This window comes from Lepidochelys kempii, chromosome 11 (assembly GCF_965140265.1).
Source record: "Lepidochelys kempii isolate rLepKem1 chromosome 11, rLepKem1.hap2, whole genome shotgun sequence".
Classification (NCBI taxonomy): domain Eukaryota; kingdom Metazoa; phylum Chordata; order Testudines; family Cheloniidae; genus Lepidochelys; species Lepidochelys kempii.
Window position 1 is genome coordinate 51781587 of NC_133266.1, and position 24337 is coordinate 51805923.

General features: G+C 38.3%; 1 protein-coding gene across 3 annotated transcripts in view; it reads left to right on the plus strand.

Annotated features, from left to right (window-relative positions):
- The window catches only part of WDR75 (WD repeat domain 75), a 40674-nt gene extending 19977 nt beyond the window's left edge, over positions 1–20697 (plus strand). For all 3 annotated transcript variants that reach the window (XM_073306134.1, XM_073306135.1, XM_073306136.1), the window contains 11 exons: positions 17–132; positions 802–977; positions 1812–1975; positions 4807–4987; positions 7520–7614; positions 9130–9225; positions 10068–10237; positions 10866–10925; positions 17654–17800; positions 17903–17994; positions 20414–20697. In XM_073306134.1, coding sequence (XP_073162235.1) covers positions 17–132; positions 802–977; positions 1812–1975; positions 4807–4987; positions 7520–7614; positions 9130–9225; positions 10068–10237; positions 10866–10925; positions 17654–17800; positions 17903–17994; positions 20414–20621 — 1505 coding nt within the window. In that variant the 3' untranslated portion in view covers positions 20622–20697. The remainder of the gene's footprint in view (positions 1–16; positions 133–801; positions 978–1811; positions 1976–4806; positions 4988–7519; positions 7615–9129; positions 9226–10067; positions 10238–10865; positions 10926–17653; positions 17801–17902; positions 17995–20413) is intronic.
- Positions 20698–24337: the final 3640 nt, after the last annotated feature.

Below are 24337 nucleotides of genomic sequence, written 5' to 3' on the forward strand. Positions count from 1 at the left end.
TTGCTCTTCACTGCAGGCAGTGATGTCAAGACTGGTTTGGTGGTTGATCCTAGAACTAAAGCTTTGGTTCTGAATGGAAAACCTGGTCATCTGCAGTTCTATTGTCTCCAAACTGACAAACAGTTGTACAATGTAAGTTGATAGACTGGTGCTGTAAGTTATACACTTATGTGACAGAATTACACTTGAAATATGATGTAGGTAAGAGAGAGTAGTTCAATGGTTATAGCATAAGATTGGAATCAGTAGAACTGTGTTCTAGTCTCAGCTTTGCAAGAGACTTCCTCTGTGACCTTAAGAAAGTCGCTTATCTGTGCCTTGACTTGCAGAGCTGTACTGTGGCAAGGATATTACACAAGTTCAAATTATTGTACTGTATAAACGTAGTAGGATTTGAAGATTTGAATTGATTCCTTAAAGTTATGCCTTGAAATGCTAATCACAATTCTTATGGTGGTGGACAACTTGGAAGTGAATGTAATAAGACTGTCAGAATCTACAGAAAATGCCCTACACAATGGTCATTGGTGCCTTTATATGCTAAATATTGAAATCAAAGTGTATTTTGGTGTGTTGTCACATCTTCTGTATTGTGGAATCTACATGGCCTTTGCAGACATTTCTCATGTATTAAGGCCCATGTATTGGCAATCAGTTTCACTGTTCAGTATTTCATTTAGTTTTCAATGGTCCTGATAATTTCCAGAACATCTTTCCTTCTGTGGTGTCCTTTTTCCATGACTGACTTCTCCAGACTCTCTCTTGACCTTTAAAATTAATTTTGCTCTTGTGACTCTCCAGCTCGATATCGTGCAGCAGGAATACATCCATCAAGTAGGTCTAAACCAGGTTGACTTGGTGAAGGCTGCATTTAGTGCTCGAGGCAGCTGGTTAGCAACAGTGGAACAGCGAGAAGAAAAGGAAACTGAACTTGAATTACAGATGAAACTGTGGAACTATGATGAGCAAACACAAAGGTACTGATAGTTTATAGTCAGCCCCTGGGTAAACCACAAAATATTTGACTTCTTTTTAAATATTGTGCAAATGACTGTAGTGTCTACATTTAAATAGCACTCTCGTGTATGAATTATCAGTCACGCTTACTTGAATTGTAGTTCTTGAAATTAACAGTTTAAACAAGCTTGTATACTTCAGTAGCCATCAGGTTTCTTTACATGTTAATACCACCTCTTTGAATCTGTTTTGTCATTCTAATCTACTATACCATCTGGCCAGATATACTGTATAGATAAATATGTAAAACCTTGAAACAGCACCCCAATGCTAATACTCACCTGGTCTTCCAGGGTCTGGATTTGTTAATCTTCTGGACACAAATAAAGTTCACTTTTTTTTCTTGCTTATTTAGGAGGGGACTGGATAGATGTTACACAAAGTTGTTTGGCACGATAGTTATGGGATTGGAGTTTAAAAGTGAAATTTAAATGTTTCTATGTAATAATAATTTTCCATGTTGATCAAGTGTTAGCTATTAGAAGGGGTGCCCAGAGCTTAGGAGGAGCACTTCTAGTAGGTATATCTTAGGAATCTAAATAAATCAGAATTCTGTTCTCCAAATTACATCATAATTTTGTGGGGGGAATGCAGGAGAACAGACCTGGTAAACTAAATGTGAGATTATGTATTGGCTGGTAACAAAACTGTCTTCAAACCACTTCTTCTCCCTTTTCCAAACCACCATCCTCTTCCTTCCTTCCCCCTCACCCCCCAAAAAAGAAGCAGAACACAAACCTGTTGCAAATTCAAAATGACATAAAATAGTGAATTTAGGTTTTTCTCCCCTATAGCTTTACTCTGAACACCAGAATAAATATGCCACATGAAGATCATGTAACAGCTCTGTGTTTCCGTGACACAGATGAATTGGAAGATGGAACTCCTACCTTGGTAACAGCTGGGAAGGATGGTCGATTTAAAGTCTGGGTGTTGGTGGATGACTCTGACTCAGAGAGTGAGTATGGCCAATATGTAATTTGCTCTTATTCACCACCTGTTGAACATGTGAAAATTGTGACTCCGCTCTTCTCCATCCATATGCAAGTGCACAGGATCAGAAACAAAACAGAAGTACTGCATTCTCTTCTGTGCACCCTAGTACAGAGCTCCATCACCCTTTTGCATCATTTCCCATAGTTAGGAATGTAGGCAAGTTGGAGGTGTGGTAGGGACATGAATGCACAGATCCCACTAGCCTAAACCCTGCACTAGTTGTTCTCAACCAGGGGTATGCAGAGGTCTTCCAGGGGGTACATCAACTCATCTAGATATTTGCCTAATTTTACAACAGGCTACATAAAAAGCACTAGCCAAGTCAGTACAAACTAAAATTTCATACGGACAAAATGAGAGGAATTTTTTAGTAATAGTGCACTATGACAGTTTTGTATTTTTTTGTCTGATTTTGTAAGCAGTAGTTTTTAAGTGAGGTGAAACTTGGTGGTCCACAAGACAAATCAGACTCCTGAAAGGAGTACAGTAGTATGAAAAAGTTGAGAACCACTCACCTACACAAAGGGAACAGTGACCTCCATCCACTGCTCATGAGAGTGATTACAGCCCAACCTTTACTTTGTTGTTGGAAAGGAGGTTTTGTTTTGTTTTTTTCTTTGGGCAAAGTCCTCTTATTCAGAGGTTGCTCATGAGAGCAACACTTGGAAAGGTGGTATCCTTGTTTAATTGACTTGATCTGTTGCCACATAATGGAAAATACTGTCCTAGTACAGTATCTTGTAGTTAAATTCTTATCCGCTCTTGCATGCAGATATTAAACTGCATTCTAAATGCAGACAGAACATAATTCTGTGGATTGTATAGATGAGAAATAATTGAAGACCCTTCACCCACCAGAAATCATGTTGAGACTCATTGTAACACACAGTAATAAAAGATAAGGACTTCATAAGGGTATGTAACGTGCCATAACCCTTCCAACCCACAGATATGAGGGGCTCCCCATTAATGCACTTCCTGGCACACTTCATTTTGACGAACTTTCCTGACATTGGTGTGTCAGTCTTCATAGGTTCTCAAATATGGTTTTTGACAGCAGCCTTTCAGTGATCCGCTTGCAGTTTGGTTATGTTCATTTTGTTTTAATCTTCATAAATAAATAGAATTTTTTTCTGATACCATTAGACTACACAGGTTACCTTTTATCTTTTGGTAGTTTTCTGTTTGCCATAGTGAATTTCTCTGAGCCATTGGATTTAGCTCTTGTACAATGCCTAAATATGCCACGGTGAATTTAAACAAAGATTCATATTCTTATTGCTAGCACTTACATAGATATGTTTATGTACTGAAACCCTTGTTACACATGTTGATGAATTTACTTACTATTGTGAACTATTAAAGGACATTTTGGCAACTTACACTCATATCTAAGTACCAACATGCTTTGTTTTCTAGGGTTAAATAACCTTAATCCTCAACTAAATCCCAGTTCCATGAGTAAACTCTCTTTGCTCTTAGAAACTGTGTTGGAGGGAATGCGTTCCCACTGCCCTGACTTGTCTCAATTCCTAACTAACTGCACAGCCAGGCTGCAGCCAGTACTAACTGGGTATGAAGTGGAGAGGTGGATGGGGTTTAATGGTTCTTCCTGCACCCACCATGAAAGTGTTTTGAATCCACTAAACAAGTCCCTCTTGCTTTTGCATCCTCCATACATACAAAGGCTGTATGGAGTTCAGTGTCATGGCATGCATGGGAGTATATAGCTGCTCTGTCTTTTGTATTTGCATTATGTATTTGATCTTGTATACCTGGGAACTGAAGAGGAAAGAGCTGCCCCGCAACAGTAGATACAATAAATAAATCACTGTATTGTTTTTTGATGTGTAGAACATCCCACTGGCTTATTTTCATTTTTAGTAAAACCGATTTTTGTGTCTTGTCCCTTTATATCTTGGTACTTTGCCTTCTAGAGAAACAATGTAAAAGCAAAAGAGAAATAAGAACATGTAATGAATATCTTTTTCTGCAACTTGTAAGCATAGTGTAAAGTATAATACTTTTTTTTTTTTTAAATAATCTACTTTCTGTATTTTACCACACCAGCCGTTTATTTCAAAATCAGTTGAGAGAATATATTGTTACTGTGGAACCAACTGGGGAAATTCCAAACAAGTTACTTGTTTATCATTGAATAAATCAGCTTGGAAAGAGATAATTCCTGTTTGTTTTTATGGTAATTGATGATGATGGGAAAGAGATCCAGAAGAAGTTGACAGTTAACAAGGAAGTTTGCTGACAGGTTACTATATTGTGCATGAAGCTTAAAATTTACCTGTGTGTTAATCTGGTTCAGTGAAAATCAAGTATAGGAAAGGACACTTACATTTTTAGAAATAACCCCAAGTGTCTTTGGCCTGGAATGTCCAATACTTTTTAAGGCTGTACATTTTCATTGATAATATTGACCTGCCTTCAGTATAGTGACAGGAATTAAAATTAGATCGATCTAGCAACCTCTTTTTTTTAAAGTTACATTTAATGTAGTTTGCATATTGAACAAAAACATGGCAGTGTGCAAATTCCATGATATGTCAAATTAGTGGTTCAAGTGCAGAACCTAAAGAATGCAACGCTTGCTAGGCGTTTTCTGTACTGACATGGGTCAGATTTTTTTTAAAAACCCTACAAAAATGTACAACTTTTTCAAATATAAATAGTTTTGCTTAGAGAATCTGAATAGTATCTTAACAGAAGTGCTACTCAATTTCATTTAGAAGTCTTAATATAGAAAGAATTAACAAATGTATTAATGGTTCAATCTAACAGAACAAAGTATGGGATGGAGCTGTGATTTTGTGGGCAGCTATCACAACTATCCAGCTACTAACTGCTGTTTCTCAGAAGATGGCTCTTTACTTGCTGTTAGCTTTGAAGAAACAGTCACTGTGTGGAACTCGGATACCTGGGATCTTATATGCACTTTCTGTCATCCACCTGGAAAAATACAGTATGTAACATTGTTTATCATTTGGCTTTTTACTTTCAAGTTAAGACTACTTAAAAAGGTAATTTCATCTATAGCATTCAAAGAGCACTAGTATGTATTCATACAGAGATGAAATATTTAACATTTGTATAAATCTCCTCTGATGATGAGCTTTTAGAGTTGTAGGTACTAAAATATTTGTTACAATATTTATTTAAAGCTGTTTTGCTAAAAGTTGGGCTTGTTCAATAACTTTTCCTAAATGAAGATCAGTCCACCCAGCTCCCTTTGCTGTTTCATCTGCCCCTCCATCTCTCTTGTGTGACTCCCTTCTTCCACTATATACCCATGCCTACTTCACATATTCAGGACACAGTTACTACTGACTCTCTCCTTTATTTCCATTATTCTGCAGGGCGGAGCTGAGGATCAAGGGGTTAAAGCTGATCACCCTCCCCCTTTTCCACACCAGCCCAATCACTTTCCTACTTAAACATGTGCATTATGAAAGAACAGCTTAATTAAAAAATCACTAATACCAAATTAAACAAGTGAACTGAGAATTTATTATTAGTGTGAAACTTTTGTCATTTTGGATCCTGGTTAACCCATATTGCAAAATATTTGCTGAGAAAGTTGTCCCATTGTCCAGTATTGTTTGATCTCAACAGAAGGCATCCTGATGTCTATACACACAAGTTCTTGATCAGGATAATGCAGAAGAAAACCATAGGTCATTGCTGGGGATGAGAGGAGTTGAAATGGAGACTAGGACAATCTCACTTTTGAGTTTCTGGACTTGTGTGAATATACATTTCTGCTTTACCATTCCTTCAATATAGTTCCTGGGTTGATCTAGTTATAAAGATGCCAGGTTGAAAAAATTGCAGGAAATTTGCTTTGTCTGAATCTGGTGTCTTAAAAATGCTAAAGATTCACTTGAAGCATTCACTCCATTGAATAAACTTTTAAGATACACACTTTATTCTCCCTTCTCATTATAATACTGTCTTTGAGAGTGCAGTATTTGTGGACGTGTTTGGTTGTTTTTGTTTTTTACCAAGCAGATCGGGTTTGGAAAAGTGCTTGTAACTTGAGAAAATAGTTTTTGCTACCTTGGCATAGTAATGGGTATGACCCATCATTATTCTCAGAGCTTTGACCCTTTTATCCATTATCCTCCTGTCACATGGGAATATATATTTCTGAGAAGATTGGCTAATACTGTGAAATTTTTTCTTGGAAGTACTGCCTGTCACAGGTGGTGCTCCTGAGAATGGTGACACAGTACTGCTATCAAGTACCTAGCCTGCTGAGGTGTAACTATTTGCAACAAACGACTGAAAACAAATACTGAGTTATGGCCATCTTAAAAGGACACTGTCAACTTAAAAATGCAAAACTCAATATTTTTGACCTGTTGGTGTTCATTGAACACTTTAGGACTATAACTGTAGTTCTGTGAATTTGTCAGCATTTTGTATAGTTGGTCAGTTTCACGTTTTCCTCTGAATAGTCAATTTCCTATGGGTCTCTCACAATAGGGGAAAGAAATTTGAGCAATTTGTGACTGTAAAAGGACAGAAGCTGGCAGAAAAATTCAGGGACAGGTGTATTAACCACAGCTAATACAGTGAGTTTAAAAACTCACTTTTTAAAAAATTGACCAGCTTTTAGGTTAATGATAAGTCTGTAATCTATTAACCCAGAGAATTTTTTTCTTGTTAGCTATGATAGAACCTTTATGGTCTACATAGTGGTGCAATGGTAAATTTTCTGCAGACGGTTAAATATTTGGATGGCCTTAATTATATGTATTGGACAGCTATGCTGTAATTAAAGGGGAATTATCATTTACATTAGACCTAGAATAACTAATCCTTTTGAAACACACAAACTTGGTTACTTTCTGATATTAATATTAGAAATGTCATCACACAAAGGCTTTTTAAAGACACATTTTCTCTTGAAGTACTAGAAATCAGGATGCTACTTAATTGTACTAGTGCAAGAGAACCAGAAATTAAAATTAGAAACAGACCAGCCTAATTTTACTCTCCAATCTGAGGAGATATACTAAGGAAACCGTATTAATGGTGAAAAGTAAATTAGACTAGTAAAACTGAAAAGGAGAGAGAAAATCTGTAGTACTGTTTAGTAACACAGGTAGGAATGCTTTAAATATACGATTTTTTTATTACACTGTCACTTCTTTAACACCCATGATTGATTAACAGCTTATTGTGACCAGTATGGAATCAGGCTTATAATGGCATCTCTTTGAAAGTAGGGTGTTAAAGAATGTTGTAAGTGTCCATAGACACAGCTGCTTTTTGCTGAGATTTTTTTAAAGATTATAGCGCTTTTGAGCCACTAGAGAAGGATCTAGAGGACTAAATTTTGCAGTTACAGTAGTTAACTGAGTAGAATTTGGCTTAATTTAAAAGGATTTAAGATTTAATGGAAAGCGTGCTTGTGATTGTAATGGTAATTTACAAAGATAAACAGAAGATCTAAGGCTTATTAACTTTATTTTGGCTTTTATTCACCTAGGAACCTGTGTTTTGGGAGACTAAGTTGTTCCAAATACCTTCTTGGCACCACCGATAATGGCTTTCTTTGTTGCTGGAACCTGCTCAGTTGTGCATGTAAGATCAATTTTGTTAAATCAATGAATGTTACCTGCCAGGGCAGTACTGATAATAGTTAGCACTTACATTTTCAGTGTGACCCAGAATACTTTGAGCTTTGATTCTAAACTGACCTGCCACTTAACAGCCTATGGAAGCATAATAGAGGTACTTTACATACTTCAGTTCAATGTAACACTGTAGACCAGGGGTGGCTAACCTGTGGCTCCAGAGCCACATGTGGCTCTTCAGAAGATAATATGCTGCTCCTTGAATTGGCACCGACACCGGGCCTGGAGATACAGGCGCCAACTTTCCAATGGGGGGGTGCACGCGCACTCGCTACTCAGCCCCTGGCTCTGCCACAGGCCCTGCCCCCACTCCACCCCCTGCAGAGCCTCCAGCGGATTGGGGAGGGGAGGGGAGGATGCTGATCAGCAGGGCTGCCAGTGGGTGGGAGGTGCTGGGAGCAGGCGGGGGGGGGGGGGGAGCTGATGCGGGGCTGCTGATGTGTTACTGTGGCTCTTTAGCAACGTACATTGGTAAATTCTGGCTCCTTCTCAGGCTCAGGTTGGCCACCCCTGCTGTAATCCCTGTTTGCTTTACTAACTGACACTACACCATTGTAAAGCCTGCAGCATTCCTGGCTGAAATGTTTACACTTATATTTTGACTATTGAGGAAATTTTCTGAGCTGGAGTATGATTAGGCTTGGAATGATTAATTTGTATTGGTAAATGTCAGTAAACGTTGATTTCATCATACATGCAAACCGACAAAGTTCTCATCAATAATAATAATAGAAATGTAGATAGGCAAAATGAGAAAAATTCTGCTTGAGAACTTATTAATTTGTTTTAAAGATAGTTACTTTGTATATTTTGCCATGTGATGTTGACAACGGTTATAAGGATAACTTTTTTGAATCTTGATGTCTGTTGTCACCAGATAATTGTCTTACTCTCCCATAATTTCCCACAACTGAACATTTAAATCAGTAATTTTAAAAAGCTTTAAAACCCGCAGTTTTGGGTACGTTCACAGGCAGAGGCTGAGTACAACATATGAGAATGAGGTTAACAGCTTTCTACTGGCTAGAGAAATATCCTGTCAATATGCAAGGGTTATTTTCCATCTCCTTTTTATAACCTACAAACTAAATCAGGTTGTACTGCGTAGTCGTTTGGAGAAGAGTAATGAACGGGTTTGGGATAGCAGGATTCCAAACAATATTGTATGCTTCCTTCTATCCAGTACAAGTATGACTAGATTATGCAAATCAGAGCTTTTTTTTTTAAACCCTCAGGTCCAGAGTGTGTGTGCACAGCAAACTCCAACTGACTAGATAATCCAACCCTTTTTCTCTTATACTGGTATAGCAGGATTGATATAAAAATCAGTTTTGACTCCCCTGTGAATATTAAAGTTTGAGTCTTCCAGGCAGAGGTATAGCTACAGGTGTGTGTTCGACATTTGGCTTCTTATTTAGTAAAACATCTAGCTTCCTTTCATGTCTTGTGGTTTATTTTTTAGTGGAATGGAGTGCCCAGCTCAACGTCATGGTGCTGCAACCTGACCCTCTTTCAGAAAACATTGCTGCAGTCTCAAGGCTCTTGGAAGGTTCAGACCGTAAGTACAAAGGTTTCCTTTGCTAGCAAGAGAGGGTGAAAGCTGCAACACTGAAAACATAGCTTCTAGAAGATTGTATTTTTATTGTTGAAGACCTGGGGTTTTTTTGGTTGGTTGGTTGGGTTGTGTTTTTTAAAGTCACAAAATAGACTGTAGTTCCTTAAATTTTGTCTGTGTAGGAAACTGGGCCATGTCTGATACCAGCAGGTAAGTAGGGCTCCCCTGCCACCCATCCTTCCCTGAACACAGTTGGTTGCTACTTTGGCAATGCAAATATGGGTCAGTCACTCTTTCTGCATGGGGTGTTCTTAGTAGGGATGTAAAATGTTAACCAGTAAGCATTAGTCTTACCGATTAACCTGCCTAAACCGTTAATCCCTGGGCCAGCCAGTTTTCTGGCCCTTTAATTGGTTAACCGTTTAAACGAAATATGTGTAAATCTTTTTAACGGTTAATTTTTTAAACTGTATTTACATCCCTAATTCTTAGTCCTTTCCACACTACCTAAATTTAGGGGGGCATTTGTTTCACTGTGTATAATGTCTAATGTAGATAGAGCCTTAATGCAACGTTTTTAGTTCTTTTGCTTTGCAGAGAGGTTTAGTTTCTGTTTTTGCTCTCTGGCTGGGAATACCATGAAGGTAGAATGTACATTCTTGGGGATGGATGCCGCCTATCATTCAGTCACACATTATCCATCCAATTAAGGATAACTGCACACTGAAGTTGAGGGGAGTCCCATCCGGCCATCTTTAGCTATGACATGTGGGGCCTTGTCTAGCCCAAGAAGGGTGGGAAGAAAATGCTTTTGTTTATTAAAAATAAAAAAATTGTTTTGCCAGTGTTTGTATTTAAGCCAAATGAGCCAAAGCCATTCTGTATCCAGAGAAATGTCTGTAGAGAGAGAATCCAGTGGGCTGTCTTCATTCCAAGAGATGTGCCTGAATCAATTGGCTCAGAAAAACACCAGTGGTTAAGCAGATCTCAACTTTACTTCCTGACTGGAACACAGGTAAGAAGTGACAGGCAGGGAAGGGGGAATAAGAGAACTGTTGCTTTAAAACTTTCATGCTAACTGCTGATCAAGCAATAAAAATCCAGGCCTCTGGTAGTCAGTGTAATGGGCTTCCATTTATGAATTTGTTGTTGCTTTTAACCAGTATAAGGTATAATGTGGTCATTGGTTTTCAGTTTCCAAAACAGTCCAACTTCTTCCTTGATTAGTTTTGATTCCACTGCCTCAACCGGATGAAAGAGCAACACTACATAATCTGGGGATCTATAAAGAAAATTGCCATTATTGCCTAACACTTATCAGACTACCTTATGAACTATTTATTGCTCTTTATGCAAATATTTTTTTTAAATCGTTAAATTATTAAATCCAAAACCTACTAGTTGCCCCCAGAGCTTTGTCTTTCCTTCCCGCTCTTCCCCTTTCCACCCTCCATCTCTTGGTCTCTGACTTTTCCCCTTCATTGTTTTGTTGTGGTTTCTGTATGAAATATGCTGTGGGGAATGTATGTCTGCTTTTATTTCACTCAAATGACAAATTTTTGGACCGTGAAACTATTTTGTAAATAATACATTGAAGTGTCGTTCCACTCCGTAATCTGACTGCATCATTCTGCATGTTCTAGGATCTACTGACATTTAGCACAAAGTCCACAGAAGAAAGGCTTACACCATCAAGTAAACAGGTATTTTTACAGTTGTTCTGATAGCCGGGCTGTGCAAAGGAGTTCAAAATTCATTCAGCTGGAAACTTATTTGTCAGATCTAAATTCTCTTCTGTCATAAACTCAAACAGCTTAATGGGGCTAAATCGGGGGGCCCAGATAATCTTCATCCAAGAATATTAAAAGAATTGGCACAAGAAATTGCAAGCCCATTAGCAAGAATTTTTAATGAATCTGTAAATTCAGGGGTTGTACCATATGATTGGAGAATTGCTAACATAGTTCCTATTTTTAAGAAAGGGAAAAAAAGTGATCCAAGTAATTATAGGCCTGTTAGTTTGACATCTGTAGTATGCAAGGTCTTGGAAAAAATTTTGAAGGAGAAGGTAGTTAAGGACATTGAAGTCAATGGTAAATGGGACAAAATACAACATGGTTTTACAAAAGGTAGATCGTGCCAAACCAACCTGATTTCCTTCTTTGAGAGAGTAACAGATCTTTTAGATAAAGGAAACGCAGTGGATCTAATTTATTTAGATTTTAGTAAGGCGTTTGATACTGTGCCACATGGGGAATTATTAGTTAAATTGGATAAGATGGGCATCAATAGGAAAATTGAAAGGTGGATAGGGAATTGGTTAAAGGGGAGACTACAACGGGTCCTACTGAAAGGTGAACTGTCAAGTTGGAGGGAGGTTACCAGTGGAGTTCCTCAAGGATCAGTTTTGGGACCAATCTTATTTAATCTTTTTATTACTGACCTGGGCACAAAAAGTGGGAGTGTGCTAATAAAGTTTGCAGATGATACAAAGCTGGGAGGTATTGCTAATTTAGAGAAGGACAGGGATACCCTACAGGAGGATCTGGATGACCTTGTAAACTGGAGTAATAGGAATAGGATGAAATTTAATAGTGAGAAGTGTAAGGTCATGCATTTAGGGATTAATAACAAGAATTTTAGTTATAAGCTAGGGACACATCAACTAGAAGTAACGGAGGAGGAAAAGGACCTTGGAGTATTGGTTGATCATAGGTTGACTATGAGCTGCCAATGTGATATGGCTGTGAAAAAAGCTAATGTCGTCTTGGGATGCATCAGGAGAGGTATTTCCAGTAGGGATAAGGAGGTTTTAGTACCGTTATATAAGGCACTGGTGAGACCTCACCTGGAATACTGTGTGCAGTTCTGGTCTCCCATGTTTAAGAAGGATGAATTCAAACTGGAACAGGTACAGAGAAGGGCTACTAGGATGATCCGAGGAATGGAAAACTTGTCTTATGAAAGGAGACTCAGGGAGCTTGGCTTGTTTAGCCTAACTAAAAGAAGGTTGAGGGGAGATATGATTGCTCTCTATAAATATATCCGAGGGATAAATACCAGAGAGGGAGAGGAATTATTTAAACTCAATACCAATGTGGACACAAGAACAAATGGATATAAACTGGCCACTAGGAAATTTAGATTAGAAATTAGACGAAGGTTTCTAACCATCAGAGGAGTGAAGTTTTGGAATAGCCTTCCGAGGGAAGTAGTGGGGGCAAAAGATCTATCTTGCTTTAAGATTAAACTCGATAAGTTTATGGAGGAGATGGTATGATGGGATAACATGGTTTTGGTAATTAAATATTCATGGTAAATAGGCCCAATGGCCTGTGATGGGTTTTTAGATGGGGTAAGATCCAAGTTACCCGGGAAAGAATTTTCTGTAGTATCTGGCTGATGAATCTTGCCCATATGCTCAGGGTTTAGCTGATCGCCATATTTGGGGTCGGGAAGGAATTTTCCTCCAGGGCAGATTGGAAGGCCCTGGAGGTTTTTCGCCTTCCTCTGTAGCATGGGGCACGGGTCACTTGCTGGAGGATTCTCTGCTCCTTGAGGTCTTCAAACTACAATTTGAGGACTTCAATAGCACAGATATAGGTGTGAGGTCTTTTTTAGGAGTGGTGGGTGAAATTCTGTGGCCTGCATTGTGCAGGAGGTCGGACTAGATGATCATAATGGTCCCTTCTGACCTAAATATCTATGAATCTATGAATCTATGAATAAGTGTTCAGATGACCTTGACATGGAACGAGAGGTGCTAATCTAAAGATGCAGTCATATTTAATTTGATTTTTTGCTTATTTTTTAGCAGTATTGCTCCTTTTATAAAGACTTATTAAAAGCTGAAGTAACAAATGGCTGTCCTTTCTCCTGGCAAAAAAGTGTTGCATCTGTACTAAAAAGCACATACCTTAAAAGAGGTATCTTGGTATTTTAAAGTGCTATTACTTCTCAATTGGCATGGCACTGCAGCTGTTTAAAATCTTTAGTTTTCTGTGTTAACTATTTTTTTGTGTACTTAATAATGGAGATGCTGCGTTCTGTAACTTCTGAAAATGCTTTTTAATGTAGAGCTGGGAAAATGCAAAAAATTGACTTTGTGCAGAAGTCAGTTCGTGTTTTATAAATTACACATACAGTAGAACCTCAAAGATATAAACATGAGAGTTAAGAACTAAGTGGTCAGTCACATGCCTCATTTGGAACCAGAAGTATGCAGTCAGGCAGCTGCAGAGACTGGAGCGGGGTGGGGGGAAGCAAGTACAGTACTGTGTTAAACGTAAACAACCAAAAAAAAAAAGGAAAGTTTTTTAACAAATTTGACAAGCGAAGGAAACTGTTTTTGTGCTTGTTTCATTTAAATTAAGATGGTTTAAAAACAGCATTTTTCTTCAAAGCTGTATTTAATATATCAGTATTCAGTTGTAAATTTTTGAAAGAACAATAACGTTTTGTTCCGTTACGAACAGCCTCCATTCCTGAGGTGTTCGTAACTGTGAGGCTCTACTGTAGTCATATTGTTAATGGCCCTTTGTTTGAGTTTCATGGAAAGTGGAAATTTGATTCATCTTCACGAGCGTTAGTGTTAAGTGAATTTCAAAATTATATGAGCAAGTATTGAGTGAATTTAAAATTCATATACAGAAAGCTTTCATACTAGGGGCAGGTCTATACTAGAATCACTACTTTGGCACAACTGCATCGGAGAGCATCTCCTGCCGACATAGCACCAGTGTGGACAACGCTTAGGTCGCTGTAACTTCTTTCACACCTTTAGGAGTGCTTCCATACTCATTGAATCAGAACAAAAACAGTACCACTTGATTAATTCGATCAATCCCAATTAAGCCATGCATATCAACGTTCAGATAGCTACTATTCACAGTCACAATCTAAAACAAATCACTAAGACTTAAAATAGACTTCTTAAAACTATATTCATCTGTTGTTTGAGAAAATAGTAACTATTCATCATTTATTCTGTACTCTTTAGTTCAGTGGTAGTGATACTAGTCTGAGAAGTGACTGTGTAAAATTGCTGCCATAGGGTGTCTGACTCCAGATCCAGGCTGCTAAATTGACAAAGTGTTGGGGAGGTAATTCTAATTTCTAGCCCTGTGTATACACCTGGAATCTGAAAGTCAAGATGGGTTCTTTCTAGCTCCATGCATCAACATGTATATTAAAGGATACATTGTTAGAAGTTAATTTGATGCATGAACCAGTATAGAATCTAAATGGCTTTTGTAGTTCCTTGGAGCTGTACCTCTGCTCCCATATAGGGGTAAGGAAGATGTGATTTAGATTTTGGGGGTTTCCACTGGATTTGTGTGGCCCCTCTTCCTCAACTTCCCCTCTCAGGTTCCTTGTTAAACTGGCGTTTACAGGAGCCATGCAAGTGGCTCCACTCAGCCCATGCTCCCAGACCTCCTACTCCCTTGAGGATGGGGTCCAAATTGCAGAGGAAATGTGGGTGAGTTACAATGATAGCTCCACAGCTAACTCCCTTTCTCCCTGTGATCCTCGATTCATGAGCTTGGGTTAAAGGAGAAAGAAGTCACAAAAGTGACGCATCTGAGCCATTAGCAATTATCTTTGAAAAGTCATCGAAGATGGGAGACATTCCAGAAGACTGGAAAAGGGCAAATATAGTGCCCATCTATAAAAAGGGAAATAAGGACAACCCAGGGAATTGCAGACCAGTCAGCTTAACTTCTGTACCTGGAAAGATAATTAAGCAATCAATTTGCAAACACCTAGAAGATGATAAGGTGACAAATAACAGTCAGCATGGATTTGTCAAGAACAAGTCATGTCAAACCAACCTGATAGCTTTCTTTGACAGGGTAACAAGCCTTGTGTGTGGGAGGGGGGGAGCAGTAGATGTGGTATACCTTGATTTTAGTAAGGCTTTTGATACTGTCTTGCATGTAGACAGTAAACCAATAGGGAAATACAACCTAGATGGAGCTACTATAAGGAGGGTGCATAACTGATTGGAAAATTGTTCCTAGAGCATAGTTCAGTGGTTCACATTCATGCTGGAAGGGCATAACGAGTGGGGTCCCACATGAATCGGTTCTGTTCAATATCTTCATCAGTGATTTAGATAATGGCATAGAGAGTACACTTATAAAGTTTGTGGACGATACCAAGCTGGGAGGGGTTGCAAGTGCTTTGGAGGATAGGATTAAAATTCAAAATGATCTGGACAAACTGGAGAAATGTTCTGAAGCAAATATTCTGTAATTCAATAAGGACAAATGCAAAGTACTCCACTTAGGAAGGAACAATCAGTGGCACACATACAAAATGGGAAATGACTGCCTAGGAAGGAGTACTGTGGAAAGGGATCTGGGGGTCATAGTAGACCACAAGCTAAATATGAGCCAACAGTGTAACACTGTTGCAAAAAAAAAAAAAAGCGAACATCATTTTGCGATGTATTAGCAAGAGTATTGTAAGCAAGACATGAGACGTAATTCTTCCGCTCTACTCCATGCTGCTTAGGCCTCAACTGGAGTATTGTGTCCAGTTCTGGGCGTCACATTTCAGGAAAGGTGTGGACAAATTGGAGAAGAGAAATGCAGGACAAATGCAGAGAAGAGCAACAAAAAATGATTAAAGGTCTAGAAAACATGACCTCTGAGGGAAGATTGAAAAAAAATTGGGTTTGTTTAGTCTGGAGAAGAGAAGACCGAGAGGGGACATAACAGTTTTCAAGTACATAAAAGATTGTTACAAGGAGGAGGGAGAAAAATGGTTGTTAACCTCTGAGGATAGGACAAGAAGCAATGGGCTTAAATTGCAGGAAGGGCAGTTTAGATTGGACATTAGGTAAAATTTCCTGTCAGAGTGGTTAAGCACTGAAATAAATTGTCTAGGGAGGTTGTGGAATCTCCATCACTGGGGATTTTTAAGAGCAGGTTAGACAAATACCTGTCAGGGATGGTCTAGATAATACTTAGTCCTGCCTTGAGAGCAGGGGACTGGACTAGATGAGCTCTCAAGGTCCCTTCCAGTTCTGTGATTCTGTCTGCGGGGCCCAAGAGCCGTTGGATGCCAGTCCCCTCTTCACGCAGATAGTGAATTGAGGTAAATCAGCAAGCAGCAAACGTTGATTTAAATAATTTGATTTTAATTATGGTTTGCATTTGTACTTTTTAGTTATTTTCCAAAAGAAAAGTTGATTTCTCATGGGTTGGTAACCATTAAAACATGTTGTTGAATTGGAACTAAATGTAGCCTTTACATTATATTTTGTGCTTCTTTTTGCTAACCAGGAAAATACATTAAATCTATACACACTGATTTAAACAATTATATAGCTTATTAATAAAAAATATAAGAGTTATGTTAGAAAATGGTGAATGATTCATTTGTTATTTACTAGATTAATTTTTTTTACTTGCATTGCGCCAAGCTGTACTTGGGTGGAAATTCAAATTCAATTAAAAATCTGCCAAAACAGAATTTTTTTTTTAAAGAAAACTACCTGAAATGTGCTGGATACTAAACTTTTTTCCTGTCATAAGAGTTGAGCAAAATATTTTTCATATTTAAAACTCGATTTATTAAACAAGGGTAATATCTGTAGTTAGTGAATTGAGCTGATTTTTTGGTCGTCATGTCCTTCAAGATTTTAGAACTAATAGATCTCATCCTCTCACACCTAGATGTTCTTCATAGATTAGAAGAGGAAAACAAGTATTCCTACCATTTCAACTCCCATTTAGTTTCTTAACTTTGAATGAACAAGTCATTGAACTGAACTAGGGGAATAAACAGAAATAAAGAAAATATTCTTCCTGCACCTGCAGAAGAGGCTACTGTTAAAAACTGGGTTAGCACTACAACAAATTCTGGTTCCAGGTGCATAATCAGTGACAAACCAATCCAGTGGTTTGACTTTCGTTAATATTTGGCAGCAAATGTACTGCTTAATATTTTTGTATTGGATTTAAATGACTTTAATAGATGTATAATCTAAGTTTGGACCTTATCAGTTTTTATCCACCCTGCATGCAGAGGGATAATATGCCCTTGAGTAATTGAAGTAATCAGATCTTACTCAGAATGTGCACAGAAATCAGATCTTTTGAGTAAAAAGGTGCTTTTTTTTGTTGTTGTTAAAGTCACTTTTCTGATTATAACTGAATTAAAGTTTAATGTGGAGTGTTAAAATGTAAAATTTAAAGAAGAATATTCACAATATCCAAGTGAATTAGGCTGTATCTGAACTGTGTGTTGGAAAATTCTAAACACTTATTGCTGAACATTAGCAGCAATTCATTCAAGGGCATTCGTATGAGAGAGAGAATTCAGATTCTTGGCCCTGAAATATTGTCCTTTTCTTCTTCTCAGAAAGGAAGGGCTCTTTCCCCTTTTAAACTACCTATTCTGTTTTTTACTTCGTTCTTTTTAGCTGGCAGTAGAGGAGAGTCTCCCTATGACCCCCTTTTATTTGCTATTGGGAAAGCACAGGCATCAACAACAATCAAAAGAGAATGCAGATCTTGGCACAGCAGTTGTCCAGAGTCACTTAGCCCAAGATTCACCTGCAATCAAAGAGGTGAGAGAGAGAGAGAGTGTGTGTATGTGTGTGTAATAAATGTATATATAAAAGCATGAGAAATGGAACTTCAGTAAAACCTCTGTTTTCTTGTCTCCTCAGCTCCTACACACTCCTGCACATGTGTTGCCATCTGCTTCTTTCTTGTGTTCCATTTTTATTAATTCAATGCTGATATCCAAGGAGAATAAAAGGTAAAAAAACCAGTCAAGGTGGCTTAAATAAGTTTCATATGTCAACTAGATCTTACTTAAGTGTTGTGGCACTTTTCCTATTTTTTTTATTCATTCCATTTGTTATCATAGTTCATAAGAATGATTATAATTAAGGTGTCATTGTCTCAGGAAGTGAATACTCTATCTGTAAAGGAGATCATGAAGGCAAAATTTAAATAGTTGAAATTGGGGGAGAGAGACCCCCACAGGAGTTCCTAGGGTTTTTTTAATTAGGATTTAATTTATTGATAGCATTGCATAGCAAGTTAACAGGATTAACTGGTTTAGCGGTAATATGCAACAGTTTGGTATGTCTGAGGTGTCTTCATTTATGAAGATTACTCCTTTGCGAGATAAATGTATGTTCTTGTTTAATTAAAAAAAAATTATCCATACAGATTGGTGGCCTATGATAGTAATTTTGTAGTAGATTTATTAGTATGCTAAGTACACTGAAACCAGTGAAATACTTAGCATGCTAAGATTAACCATTAGACACCCTATTCTTGAAAACCTTTCATACATAAGTGTGTACCAAACAATGAATTAGATCTCCAGAAAAACATGGTTGGTTTGTTTGTTTGTTTTTAATTATTGTTCATATTGCGGTAGTACCAATGAGCTCAAACCAGGATTGGGTACCCTGTGCATTAGGCATTTCACAAACACTTGCAAAGACATACACCAGACACTAGAAACCTTTGCTGGTACGAGGGGGGGTCATGTTTTCTGTTTTGTTTTTTTGTAACCCTTCTGTACCAGCAAAAGCTGTCATGTAGATGCAGTTATAGCAGAATAAAAGGTTTCAGAGTAACAGCCGTGTTAGTCTGTATTTGCAAAAAGAAAAGGAGGACTTGTGGCACCTTAGAGACTAACCAATTTATTTGAGCATAAGCTTTCGTGAGCTACAGCTCACTTCATCGGATGCATACAAAAGCAGAATAAAAGTGCTTTTGCCAGTAGAACTTGCTTCGCTCACTAAATCAGCTTAAGCTATACAGGCAACAACACTTTTTAGCTGGTATAAGCTGTATCTACATTAGGAGGGTTTGTCAGTCATCCTGGTTAGAATTTCTGCACATACAGTCTAACAGCTTATCCTATAAATACTTACACATATGTAACATTACTCACCTGAAATCCTATTATGATTACTGGGTCTAGCCAAATAAGTAAAGTTACACATGAGTGTAAGAACTTGTAGGATTGGACTCTAAAAAGACAGTGACATTCAAATATGTAAAAATTGTATAAATACATATACATGCAAATATTTATGCACTTTATCTTGATGTCAGTATCCACATCTGCCTGTCAATGGTATATAACTTGCTTATGCATAAAGTGTGTGTGTACATATATAGGGGGTGCAGTAGAGATTTCTTAATTCAGTGATGAGTATAGGACACCCATGTTACTCGCAAGCAGAGAGTTATACAGGTCATCTCAGACAAGTTCCAGTTACACTTTCAGACAACATGCAGCAGCAGGTATTCTGTAGGTAACTATTTTAAACCTTTTTTATTGGGACTCTTTTTTGAAACCCATTCTACCTTAATATAATTTGGTCTTCTGCACAAGACTGAGGGAGTGTGAGCGGGAGAGAGGACGCTATAACCAATAACTTTTTAAAGTTTCTCTGAAAAGTTACTGTAATGCTTTTTCTGTACTTAGAAATGTCAGCACTTTAAGGTCTGATATCTCTGCATTCTCCAGGCCTTAAAGACGACATCGTGGCCTGTAGGGAGGGTGGAAAACCCATTCTTCCAATGGTATAAAACATGCATTTCTGGTCCTGTAAAATCATGAGATTATACCTATTACTGATGCAAGACTGAATATATTCTATCCAGTACCTTATTACTAACATAATATGGAGAAATAAAATTGTCAAAGATATGTTTCATTTCAAATAAAATGGCAGGTATTTGAAAGTGTTCAAGGGTTTGGATTGTTATAATCCAGGAGAAATGGATTAGTGGGTGGAGAGTGGGTGAGATGGGCAAAGGTGTGTGATGCATGCAGTTGAGCTGTTCAGTTTAAGGGATTGTTCTAGTGCCCATTAAAGCCAATGGGAATTTTTCTATCGACTTCAAAGGACATTGGATCAGACCCAAATATTAGGCCTTATTCTAGATATTTGTAGTGTGTTTGTGTATATACGTGCTACATATGCTGAGAGTAATCTGTTTAAATTGTAAATTCTTTGGGGCACATCTTTTCCTTGTAAGTAAAGTACCTTGCAGTGCTACATAAATAAGTTATATAATGTATATAAAATTCACCTGCACAGACAATTTAGCTCCATATCACGATTTAGTATCGAAACTATATTCTCATTCCTTCCTGTGGTGGAATATGCTGATAGTCTCTTTTCCTCTGTCCCCCTACTTTAAAGTGCCAGAGAAGCGGTTGATGAAGTTGAAATGGACAGTGAAAAAGCGGAGGATGAATCAGATGAGGATTTAGAGCTTACGGAGATGGAACAAGATATAAATCCTACAGAGTTTTTGGGTGAAATTACCCAAACTAAACTGTCTAAATCTCAGGAAAAACAACTGCGAAAGATAAGAAGAATGGACTACAGTTGGGTAGCTGCTCTCTAGAAACAAGACATGTTGCATTTTATATATTCTTATGAACTTAAATATTAATGAATTAAATACTGTGTTCTATCAAAAAGCTCTCTTCCAAGCCTTTGTCTTATGTTTTTTTATTGGATTCTAATATTTAATGTAAAAGGTATTATTTCAAAGCAAGTATTTTGCAATTTTAATTTTCGTTAAGAAAGGAAGGCTGGTTTTGGCACTAAAGCACAGGGTCAGGGTTCTGTCCCCAGCTCTGTCTCAGATGTACTGTTACCTCAAACAACTCTTAACCTCTGTCCATTTATTCTCCAATCTGTAAAATGTAGATGAGGGGCTTGATTCAGTTCTGCATTTTATTGGCTGGTGCCCACAAATATCTAAGGCACAAGAAAGTCTCTGAAAGGATTCCAGAACCACTGCTCTGTTGTGGGTGGCCTACAGAGGGCCCAAAAGTATTGATCATGAAGGGACAGGCAGCTTTTCCAACTAGGATTTCTGTAGACTCTCAACCTCACTTTATAGCAGCTGCTGCTATTTATATTGTAGATCCTGGAAACCCCAGTTGAGGATCAGGGTCCCGTTGTGATAGGCTCTGTAAAGGCAAGTAACATAGAAGATCGTTCCAGTTGCAGAGAACATACAATCTGGGTGGTGGACAGGATGTGGCAGATGGACAAAACATAACAGGGTGGGAGAAGGAGGTTACTAACAGTTTAGCAGAAGTCTCAGCCAGCCACTCCACAGGCAGAATCTCTGGGAGTTCAGTGCAAACCCTGACTGCCCTAATCCCCCCAAAATAGCAGCTTACCTGTCCCATCACCACCACTTCCCTTTGCAAGCATGGGTGAATGCAGCCTAATACTTAACAGGTTTGAAATACCTCACTGACATTTGTTGAGCACTGAGAGATCTTTGGATGTCAGGTGCTTCAGATGTTGAAAGTATTTGTGCATCAATACTTTCTAATGTAACATGTCAAAATTTCAAATTGACTGAACTTCACTCCACTTGAAAAGAAACACAGCATCTGTTCTGGAAGGACAATGAACCCTTTAATGGGCTTCTGGTACATAAATGAAGCAAAGAATAATATAACAGCTTTAACTGTACAGGCAAATCTTTTTAACCACTTACATAATGGGTATTCTGTTGCTCAGCCCCCAACTTCCACTGTTTAACACCAGTGTTAAAATCAGTGTTAGCTTCCTCATCCCTCCTCCCCCACCAATATAAACATGCCCTTAATTATTTCAATGTAGGGTGTAGGAAGGTTCTTTGAAAAGCTTCCTTTCTTGAACGCTAAACAAAGGTCTCCAGAGCCATTTGGCTGGGCATATCACTTCCACCATTTCACTAAAACACAACTGTTCTTGTTTTATAGGGAATTTATTGTGTTGACTTTTGAATTTTATTAGCAATTTATCAATCACTCAGATCTGTTAATTTAGCCTTGAACAGTTCAAAGCAGGAACCACAAATGCTCAAAGATTATCTAGAGTATGGTGCTTAAGTAGCTTTATCAGCATAAATCAAGCAATGAGGTAACTTTGCCTTCTGAAATAATCAGTGGGAAAAAAATTGCTCAGCACTTTTTGCTGATCTGTCCAATGTATAAAAGTGTCAAGGAAAAATCTTCTATGTGGAGCTCTAATGGAATTCCAGAGGGTTCCAGAAGTATCCAGAGCATCATGCAGGGTGACAGTGGCCAAGGCAGCATCCAACCCTCTTCTATACAGATGGGAAGACTGAACCAGCGTGTTGGAGACTTCCTCTTTTCTGCCATCTTTGTGTAAGAAAATGAAGAGAACACACAATACTTTGGTATGGCTTTTTTAGGGTATCGTTTATTCTGCTCTATTGTTACAAATAGAATGGAAGTTCTTGTGTATTAAAGTTTTGCGCACTCATAATAGAAAATGTATGTACTGTAATGCTACAGAAGGACTACAGATAAACAGTTAACAGGACACTTCATTCTTATTGAACTTGAGAAACTGCCCAAGAGTTGAAGGAAAGAACAATTGTTGAGAAATATAATACGGTTGGTCTGGTTTAATTGCCCATCAAGCTTATTTACTATGTGTGTTTTTTCAATAAATAGTTTGATATCGGTGGAATTGCGATGTCATCATTGTTTAACAGTTCTGTAACTAAAACAGCATATGATGGTATATACTGAAAGGATTTGCTGAATGGCTATTCTAGGGGAGAGGGTGTCAACCATATGGTATTCAGTAGCCTAAGGAATTCTAGCTTCTTTGTCTCTGAAGAACAACATTGCTATGGGTACCAGCATGGCCCCACAGTATGCCAATATTTTTATGGCTGACTTAGAACAACACATCCTCATCTTTCGTCCCCTAATGCCCCTACTGTACTTGCGCTACATTGATGACATCTTCATCATCTGGAAAAGAAGCCCTTGAGGAATTCCACCATGATTTCAACAACTTCCATCCCACCATCAACCTCAGCCTGGACAAGTCCACACAAGAGATCCACTTCCTGGATACTACAGTGCTAATAAGCGATGGTCACATAAACACCACCCTATACCAGAAACCTACTGACCGCTATAATTACCTAAATGCCTCAAGCTTTCATCCAGACCACACCACACAATCCATTGTCTACAGCCAAGCTCTAAGATACAACTGCATTTGCTCCAACCCCTCAGAGACAAACGCCTACAAGATCTCTGTCAAGTGTTCTTACAACTGCAGTACCCCCCTGCTGAAGTGAAGAAACAGTTTGACAGAGCCAGAAAAGTACCCAGAAGTCACCTACTACAGGACAGACCCAACAAAGAAAGTAACAGAACGCCACTAGCTGTCACCTTCAGCCATCAATTAAAACCTCTCCAGTGCATCATCAAGGATCTACAACCTATCCTGAAGGACGATCCCTCGCTCTCCCAGATCTTGGGTGACAGGCCAGTCCTTGCTTACAGACAGCCCCCCAACCTGAAGCAAATACCAGCAACCACAGACCAGAACCACTAACCCAGGAACCTATCCTTGCAACAAAGCCCGTTGCCAACTCTGTCCACATATCTATTCAAGCGACACCATCATAGGACCTAATCACATCAGCCACGCTATCAGAGGCTCGTTCACCTGCACATTTACCAATGTGATATATGCCATCATGCGCCAGCAATGCCCCTCTGCCATGTACATTGGCCAAACCAGACAGTCTCTGCGAAAGAATAAATGGACACAAGTCAGACGTCAAGAAATAACATTCAAAAACCAGTCGGAGAACATTTCAACCTCCCTGGACACTCAATTACAGACCTAAAAGTCACAATTATTCAACAAAAAAACTTCAAAAACAGACTCCGATGAAAAACCGCAGAACTGGAATTAATTTGCAAACTGGACCCCATTAAATTAGGCTTGAATAGAGACTGGGAGTGGATGAGTCATGACACAACCTAAAAACTATTTCCCAATGCTAATTTTCCCCCTACTTTTACTCATACTTCTTGTCAACTGTTTGAAATGGGCCATTCTGATTATCAATACAAAAGTTTTTTTTTCTCCTGCTGATAATAGCCCACCTTAATCAGTTACACTCATTAAAATTGGTATGGTAACCCCAATTTTTTTCATGTTCTGTGTGTGTGTGTGGTTTTGTTTGTTTGTTGTTTTGTATATTCATTCCTACTGTATTTTCCACTGCATGCATCTGTTGAAGTGAGCTTTAGCCCACAAAAGCTTATGCTCAAATGT